The 10,000-nt window shown below is 47.6% G+C and overlaps 1 protein-coding gene across 1 annotated transcript in view; it reads left to right on the plus strand.

Moving 5' to 3' along the window:
* LOC311223526 (activating signal cointegrator 1 complex subunit 3-like) overlaps window positions 1–10,000 on the plus strand; it is a gene marked incomplete at its 5' end in the record, with an annotated part of 261,463 nt that overhangs the window by 235,435 nt on the left and 16,028 nt on the right. The window contains 2 exon segments of the mRNA XM_084308307.1: window positions 2,510–2,695; window positions 7,953–8,115. Coding sequence (XP_084164433.1) covers window positions 2,510–2,695; window positions 7,953–8,115 — 349 coding nt within the window.

Here is a 10,000-nt window from a genome sequence, read left to right on the forward strand (position 1 = left end):
ATCTGTCAGGCGCACCAAACTATCTGAACAATGTCACACGGTCGAAAAGGGCGCTCGTCTATTGGACAGTGGAAATGTGTGTGTGGCTGCAAGCCCGTGTGTGCGCGCGCGCGCGCGTGTGTGTCTGTGTGTGGACTGCGAGCTCTGTCTGACTCCAGATCAGCGGAGGCGAGTTGTTCTATTGAAGCCGATTACCACCATCCTCTCGCTAAACAACTTGTACACCACGTTGTTATATATATATATAATAATAACAATATAATAAGCCGTGTTTTTTCTTCCTTCTTCCCAAGATGCACAGTTAGATATATAGATATATAGATAGATAGAGAGATAGATGCAGTGTGCTTGTTTTGCATTGAATGCTGCGAGCAGTGGTAATAAGCACTTCCTATATTTGGTTCGTGTTTGGTCCGATGAAGCGAACCGAGACCTACGTTTTCAGGCGGACCAGAGTTCGCCTGTTTGGTCCGGCGGACCGAGTTCGACCGCATTCACACAAACCCGAAAAACCGGACTATCGAATTCTGGTCCGATAATCCGGACCGAACAGCCCCTGTGTGAAAGCGACCTTACATTGCTAAAGTTTTCAAGGACCGTATACAGGCTCCTAAAGGAAGACACCAACATTATGGGTAATGTGCTTACCGTCTTCTCCAGAGTCAGACGAGAAGATTTCCTCTCTGTGCGTTCAGTAGAAAGCTATCCGGCTGCAAGCTAGCCTAGCTTAAAACTCAGAGAGAGGTGTTTTGGGCCAACAGCTAGCTGATCCTTATCCACTTCCATTCATTTGTGCTAAGCTAGGCTAGCTTGCAGCCGGGTAGCTTTCTCTACTGAACGCACAGAGAGGAACTTGGTACTGTATCTATCTTCTTGTCTGACTCTTGGCGGTAAGTGCAGTTCCCATACAAATACACATATCATCATGTGTTGTCGATCGTTGTCCAAACCGCATTGGCCTCAGTATCATGGAGTTAACAGCATGTTGTTTGTAGAGTGAAAAAAAACATACCGTAATTCCTCTAATAGTAACCGGTATTCAATTAAAAACCGGGTCTCTATTAATGACCGGGTGCGCTGTTGAGCTAAGCAATTATAAGCCGGCCTCCTAATACAAGCCGGGTTTCATGTATATTAGAGGAATTACGGTATTTCCCTCAACGGATTTACCATAGGCAATATATTTAGTTATTGTTATATGCTGGCCTGGCTGTGCAGTAAATACCATATAATGGTATGGTGTTAATGTTTACCAAGAGAGTAAGCCTACCTCAGAATTGTATAAAACGAAGTTATTATTATTATACCAGTATTGTGATTGCACTATTTTACTTTATTTAACTTTTTTCGACCACCTGTAATTGCACTGTTTACTACCGTATTTCATACAGTACTTGGTTTCAATAAATGAACCCAGTACATTTGACTGGGTTCAAACTGACACAAAATGTTGATTTATTCATTATGATCCGTTTGAAAATTTGAAATATAGGCCTCTCTCTTATACATGCCTCCTCCTAATACAAGCCTGGTATCCGCTACAGTTGAAACAAATACAAGCCGGGGTTACTATTAGAGGAATTACGGGTAGTTGTTTTATTAACACTTTCAGTGCCACGGACGACATATCTCGTTTTATTAGGCCCCCCACTGAGTGCCCACGACGACAAATATCGTTTTATTTGTTTATTAACGATCTGATTTCATATTTCATCAACCGAGTCTGCCGTTGGTACAGCAGCTCCTCCAGCAGCTCGGAATGGAAAAAAGCGCCCCCTATCGTCTATCCCTGTGTAACTGCAGGTCAGTCGATATGTAGAGGGCGGAGCCAGCTGGCTCCTTGAGCTGGCAAGCTGTTTGCTCAACATGGAAGTCATCGCGGGACGGGAATCAGCCTGGGATATATAGTCACAGTAGCCAATACTCAATCAATAAGCGTGATCGATATTTGGAATGGCGATCAGGAATTGGAATGATCTTTTTGGAGAACATCTGATCTGAGGTAAGGAATCTATTTTACCAGTCTTGGGATAATCAGAGTTGTATTCGCTGAGATCTCAGCGTTTGCCCTATGTGTGTGTGTGTGTGTGTGTGCACGCGATCGCTGAACTAAGAGAATCGATTTTTCAGCTTGCGTCTCTAGCGTGCATACGTACACATATACTATCGATAATCTAGCGTTTATTTGAAAACGATTCATAAATAGGCCGAAAAATTACAACGTTTTTGTGTATTTTAGAATATTCCAGTAAACGTCTTTTATCATGGAATCTTTATATTTTCCTTAAAAACGAGGGCTTTTCAAAATGCTATAAAACGAAAATGAACCGATAAAAAAACAATCCGCATCGACAATGTTGACTGGAAAACGAGTCATTGATAAAGCGACGGGCAGATTAGACACATAGCCATCATTTAAAACATAGATTAGGCGTTTTTTTAACGCTAACATTGAAGTGGACGGCGGGCATTCAAGCGGTAAATCAAGGTTAAGCAAGGGCTCTGAAAGTGTTAATAACTGCTTCTATCTTCTCCTCCCCCAGGCCATGCTGGATGTAGCGGCCAACGAGGGCTGGTTGGTGAGCGCTCTGGGCATCTGTAACCTGGTCCAGATGATCGTCCAGGGCAGGTGGCTGCACGACTCGTCTCTACTGACCCTCCCCCACATAGAGCAACAGCACCTCTACCTGTTCAGGTAAAAAGTTAGTCCCGGGCGGGGTGCAAAGGTTTTTTTTCAATACATGAAAGAAAATATGATTTTTGAGAGATATTTGTACGTTTACTGTTCAAAAAGCTAAGAAAGGGATTAAAATGATTTCTATTATTGGGGTTAACTTGTGGAACAATGCCGATATACAGTCAACAATGAGTCATTTGCTTTTGGTTTTTAAGAAAATGGTTTGTAAAGCTATTTTTGAAAACTACAAAGGTGAATAAATACTGTTTTTTTTTTCTGCTATTTTCTTTTAGAATACTGTGTTGGAGTCTTAATTTTTGTTAAGAATATAGGACAGGCATATATAAGCATTATGCTTCAGTCTGTACCTTTTCAGTCACTGTAAAATCAAATATTGTTAAATGATGGTGTATATTGTATTGTGTGAGATGATGACTGAATAAACTACTACTACTAAACCACCTCACCTCACGTAGAGCAGCATGACCTCTACCTGTTCAGGTAAAACCACCTCACGTAGAGCAGCAGGACCTCTACCTGTTCAGGTAAAACCACCTCACGTAGAGCAGCAGCAGCACCTCTACCTGTTCAGGTAAAACCACCTCACGTAGAGCAGCAGCACCTCTACCTGTTCAGGTAAAACCACCTCACGTAGAGCAGCAGCACCTCCACCTCTTCAGGTAAAACCACCTCACATAGAGCAGCAGGACCTCCTCTACCTGTTCAGGTAAAACCACCTCACGTAGAGCAACAGGACCTCTACCTGTTCAGGTAAAACCACCTCACGTAGAGCAGCAGGACCTCTACCTGTTCAGGTAAAACCACCTCACGTAGAGCAGCAGGACCTCTACCTGTTCAGGTAAAACCACCTCACATAGAGCAGCAGGACCTCTACCTGTTCAGGTAAAACCACCTCACGTAGAGCAGCAGCACCTCTACCTGTTCAGGTAAAACCACCTCACGTAGAGCAGCAGCACCTCTACCTGTTCAGGTAAAACCACCTCACGTAGAGCAGCAGCACCTCTACCTGTTCAGGTAAAACCACCTCACGTAGAGCAGCAGGACCTCTACCTGTTCAGGTAAAACCACCTCACATAGAGCAACAGCACCTCTACCTGTTCAGGTAAAACCACCTCACATAGAGCAGCAGGACCTCTACCTGTTCAGGTAAAACCACCTCACGTAGAGCAGCAGGACCTCTACCTGTTCAGGTAAAACCACCTCACGTAGAGCAGCAGGACCTCTACCTGTTCAGGTAAAACCACCTCACATAGAGCAGCAGCACCTCTACCTGTTCAGGTAAAACCACCTCACGTAGAGCAGCAGCACCTCTACCTGTTCAGGTAAAACCACCTCACGTAGCGCAACAGCACCTCTACCTGTTCAGGTAAAACCACCTCACGTAGAGCAGCAGGACCTCTACCTGTTCAGGTAAAACCACCTCACGTAGAGCAGCAGGACCTCTACCTGTTCAGGTAAAACCACCTCACGTAGAGCAGCAGGACCTCTACCTGTTCAGGTAAAACCACCTCACGTAGAGCAGCAGGACCTCTACCTGTTCAGGTAAAACCACCTCACGTAGAGCAACAGCACCTCTACCTGTTCAGGTAAAACCACCTCACGTAGAGCAGCAGCACCTCTACCTGTTCAGGTAAAACCACCTCACGTAGAGCAGCAGCACCTCTACCTGTTCAGGTAAAACCACCTCACATAGAGCAGCAGGACCTCTACCTGTTCAGGTAAAACCACCTCACATAGAGCAGCAGGACCTCTACCTGTTCAGGTAAAACCACCTCACGTAGAGCAGCAGCACCTCTACCTGTTCAGGTAAAACCACCTCACGTAGAGCAGCAGCACCTCTACCTGTTCAGGTAAAACCACCTCACGTAGAGCAACAGCACCTCTACCTGTTCAGGTAAAACCACCTCACGTAGAGCAGCAGGACCTCTACCTGTTCAGGTAAAACCACCTCACGTAGAGCAACAGCACCTCTACCTGTTCAGGTAAAACCACCTCACATAGAGCAGCAGCACCTCCACCTGTTCAGGTAAAACCACCTCACGTAGAGCAGCAGCACCTCTACCTGTTCAGGTAAAACCACCTCACGTAGAGCAGCAGCACCTCCACCTGTTCAGGTAAAACCACCTCACATAGAGCAGCAGGACCTCTACCTGTTCAGGTAAAACCACCTCACGTAGAGCAGCAGCAGGACCTCTACCTGTTCAGGTAAAACCACCTCACGTAGAGCAACAGCACCTCTACCTGTTCAGGTAAAACCACCTCACGTAGAGCAGCAGGACCTCTACCTCTTCAGGTAAAACCACATCACGTAGAGCAGCAGGACCTCTACCTGTTCAGGTAAAACCACCTCACGTAGAGCAGCAGCACCTCTACCTGTTCAGGTAAAACCACCTCACATAGAGCAGCAGGACCTCTACCTGTTCAGGTAAAACCACCTCACATAGAGCAGCAGGACCTCTACCTGTTCAGGTAAAACCACCTCACGTAGAGCAGCAGCACCTCTACCTGTTCAGGTAAAACCACCTCACATAGAGCAGCAGCACCTCTACCTGTTCAGGTAAAACCACCTCACGTAGAGCAGCAGGACCTCTACCTGTTCAGGTAAAACCACCTCACGTAGAGCAGCAGGACCTCTACCTGTTCAGGTAAAACCACCTCACGTAGAGCAGCAGCAGGACCTCTACCTGTTCAGGTAAAACCACCTCACGTAGAGCAGCAGCACCTCTACCTGTTCAGGTAAAACCACCTCACGTAGAGCAGCAGCACCTCTACCTGTTCAGGTAAAACCACCTCACGTAGAGCAGCAGCACCTCTACCTGTTCAGGTAAAACCACCTCACATAGAGCAGCAGCACCTCTACCTGTTCAGGTAAAACCACCTCACGTAGAGCAGCAGGACCTCTACCTGTTCAGGTAAAACCACCTCACATAGAGCAGCAGCACCTCTACCTGTTCAGGTAAAACCACCTCACATAGAGCAGCAGGACCTCTACCTGTTCAGGTAAAACCACCTCACGTAGAGCAGCAGCACCTCCACCTGTTCAGGTAAAACCACCTCACATAGAGCAGCAGCACCTCTACCTGTTCAGGTAAAACCACCTCACGTAGAGCAGCAGCACCTCTACCTGTTCAGGTAAAACCACCTCACGTAGAGCAGCAGCAGGACCTCTACCTGTTCAGGTAAAACCACCTCACGTAGAGCAGCAGCACCTCTACCTGTTCAGGTAAAACCACCTCACGTAGAGCAACAGCACCTCTACCTGTTCAGGTAAAACCACCTCACGTAGAGCAACAGCACCTCTACCTGTTCAGGTAAAACCACCTCACGTAGAGCAGCAGGACCTCTACCTGTTCAGGTAAAACCACCTCATGTAGAGCAACAGGACCTCTACCTGTTCAGGTAAAACCACCTCACGTAGAGCAGCAGCACCTCCACCTGTTCAGGTAAAACCACCTCACGTAGAGCAGCAGCACCTCTACCTGTTCAGGTAAAACCACCTCACGTAGAGCAGCAGCACCTCTACCTGTTCAGGTAAAACCACCTCACGTAGAGCAGCAGCACCTCCACCTGTTCAGGTAAAACCACCTCACGTAGAGCAGCAGCACCTCTACCTGTTCAGGTAAAACCACCTCACGTAGAGCAGCAGCACCTCCACCTGTTCAGGTAAAACCACCTCACGTAGAGCAGCAGCACCTCTACCTGTTCAGGTAAAACCACCTCACGTAGAGCAGCAGCACCTCTACCTGTTCAGGTAAAACCACCTCACGTAGAGCAGCAGCACCTCTACCTGTTCAGGTAAAACCACCTCACGTAGAGCAGCAGCACCTCTACCTGTTCAGGTAAAACCACCTCACGTAGAGCAGCAGCACCTCTACCTGTTCAGGTAAAACCACCTCACGTAGAGCAGCAGCAGGACCTCTACCTGTTCAGGTAAAACCACCTCACGTAGAGCAGCAGCACCTCTACCTGTTCAGGTAAAACCGCCTCACGTAGAGCAGCAGCAGGACCTCTACCTGTTCAGGTAAAACCACCTCACGTAGAGCAGCAGCAGGACCTCTACCTGTTCAGGTAAAACCACCTCACGTAGAGCAGCAGCAGGACCTCTACCTGTTCAGGTAAAACCACCTCACGTAGAGCAGCAGCACCTCTACCTGTTCAGGTAAAACCACCTCACGTAGAGCAGCAGGACCTCTACCTGTTCAGGTAAAACCACCTCACGTAGAGCAGCAGCACCTCTACCTGTTCAGGTAAAACCACCTCACGTAGAGCAGCAGGACCTCTACCTGTTCAGGTAAAACCACCTCACATAGAGCAGCAGCACCTCTACCTGTTCAGGTAAAACCACCTCACGTAGAGCAGCAGGACCTCTACCTGTTCAGGTAAAACCACCTCACGTAGAGCAGCAGCACCTCTACCTGTTCAGGTAAAACCACCTCACGTAGAGCAGCAGGACCTCTACCTGTTCAGGTAAAACCGCCTCACATCACCTCACGTTGAATACACTCTCAGTGGACGGCGGTCAACTCCACGTCTGTGACTTTATTCTCTGCTATTACAAGACTCCCTGCTTCCCAAGGCTCTGTTCATACATACGGGGACAATCGCTGCCGACGTCACTGACGATCCTGCCGTCCTCTCGCGGCTCACGAGTCGCAGCGGCGGCTGTGTTGACAAACAGGACTCTGATGTTGGTCTCACATCAACCACTGTCACTATGTACTGTACATGGAGCCGCTGTTACTATACTGTACCTGGAGTATCTCCGACCAGAGATACTGTTATCTCCGACCAGCCGAGAGCATCTCACTCGGCAAACACCATTAGAGAAAACAAGCAAGATCGGTTAGCTTCCAAAAGAAATAACTCATAACCCCTGCGCACACACACACACACTCGCACACACACACACACTCACACTCACACACACACACACACGCAAAGGACATTCAGGGTGGGCGTTCGAAGCAATCCGCTATATTTCTTCCACGCACACAGACCATATGGATTTCCGAGGCTGTGTCCTGCAGTGACGAATAATTTTGTGCAAACTCAATAAAAATGGTAAGAGGGGGATGAGGCCGGGGGGGTGAGGCGGGGGATGAGGTGGGGGGGGGGTGAGGGCGGGGATGAGGTGGGGGGGTGAGGCGGGGGATGAGGCGGTATCCCTGCAGCGCTGGAACAGCAGGAAGTTGCGGGACCAGGATTTACTCATACGGCGTCACATGACCAGGCTCCCCCCTGTCACTCTCCACAGGAGGTGGGCCTCCAGGAAGGAGGCGGGCCGAGGAGCCGGAGGAGGAGGCGGCTTCCAGGGGCCAATCGAGGGGCTGCCTGAGCTGATGGCCACCTGCGACGGGAGGGACCGGACGTTCGCCGCCATCGTCGGGGAGGATCTGCAGCCCAACCAGATCGCCCAGGTAATCAGATCACATTCTTTATTTGTACATTTCAAATCACATTTATTTGTAAAGCCCCGAAATCACAAGTTAATGTCCCCGTGGGCCGGACAAGTGTTCTTTAAACAAGTCGAGAAGAAACATCACAATAAATCAAAAAACCCACCATGAAATCCAAAATAAATGTAAAATAAATAAATGCAACACTCCCAGACGTACCCCAGCGAAGGTAAGGAAAAACTCACAAAGAACCTAGCAATAGGAAAAAAGCACCACAGGCGATGTGGAGGAGAGAAACCTTAGAAGGGCCGTTCAAGGAGGGGATCCATGATGTTGCTATGGATGATCGGTGGGTGGAGAATAAAACATAGTTGGTATGTATGTACATATACGTGTAATAAAACACAAATATGTACATGCAATAGCAACTGGGGTACATAAGAACATTACGTTAGAACAGGTAACGTCAAGTTCAAGTTGTGTTTTATTTGTCACATCTAAGGTATGTTACAGTGAACTGAGTGAAACGCTTGGTTCTGTATGAGCCCCTTGAGACTGTGCTTCATACAGTGAAAAGAAGTAAAAATAAAAAGTGTAAAGAATAAAGTCCACCCGCTTATACAAAATATACAATATATAGTAACTGAGTCCATGTTCACGTTCAACTGTTGTTTTATTTGTCACATATAAGGTACACATACATGACAGTGAAATGCTTGGTTGTAAAGAAAGTAAAAAGAATAAAGACCAAACACTATACAAAATATACAATATACCAAACTAAAGTACAAAATGCAACAATGAGGTAGAGAGATGTAGTGCAAATCTTTTTAGTAATAAATACATAAAATATGGCGTAGTGTTAAAAGGTTGGGTGGTCTGCAATGAAAGTAGAACGGATGGATTAGTGTTGCATATCGTTGGGGGGGGAAAAGGATGTGTTTTCGTTAGTGATGCACCGATGTGAAAATTGTGGCCGATACCGATAACCGATATTAATATTGCTGTTCTGGCCGATACCGATATTTACCGATGTCGATATCTCTGTATAGAAAACACTTTTTTATGATAATCAAATAAAGAGCTATTTTCCAAAATGCATACTTTTTTTACTTTTGTAACTTATTTTCAGAAATTACTGATATTTTGAAACTATTTAAGGCCAAAACATGTAAAAAGATTTTTTCTTTTTTTTCTTCTTTTTTTTCTTTTTCTTTTTTTTTAAATATCGGCCCTATCTTGATATCGGACCGATACCGATGTGTAAAAAAACGGCCATACCGGCCGATATTATATCGGCGGCCGATATATCGTGCATCACTAGTTTTCGTTATACAGGGAGGGACGATACGCACCTGTCCCGGCCCGGCCTCTCTGTGACTCCGTAACGTGGCCCACGGCGGCGCTGTACTCACCTGGAACACGCTCACAACACACACACGCACACGTCACACGCACACACCGTCCTCGGCCCCTGTCCGCCGCGCGGCTGGCACGCTGTGAGCCCCGGGACCTGCCGCTGTGCTTCCAGGTACCGCCAGGATCCCCAATTACAGCCCCAGCCACGGGCCTCGCAGCCTCCCATCTAAGTGCTAATTGCGCGCGGTAATGAGAGCGGGCCGGGCAGTGCTCCCCCTCCCCCTCCCCCCCCCCCACCCCGCCACCCCGCGGCGCGTCGCTCCCTCTAATTAAATAATTAGATGTGCAGCGGCGGCTCCTGTCTGACTCGCTCAGGGAGAGTAATCCTCACATAAATAGCTTTTTCGCCGGGTGAATCGGAGAGGCTTTTCTCCTCCCCGTGCCCAGTTCACTGCCGTGCACACACACACACACACACACACACACACACACACACACACACACACACACACACACACACACATGAACACACACACACACACACACA

The sequence above is a fragment of the Notolepis coatsorum genome (genome assembly GCF_963971535.1).
Source record: "Notolepis coatsorum genome assembly, chromosome: 2".
Taxonomy (NCBI): Eukaryota; Metazoa; Chordata; class Actinopteri; order Aulopiformes; family Paralepididae; genus Notolepis; species Notolepis coatsorum.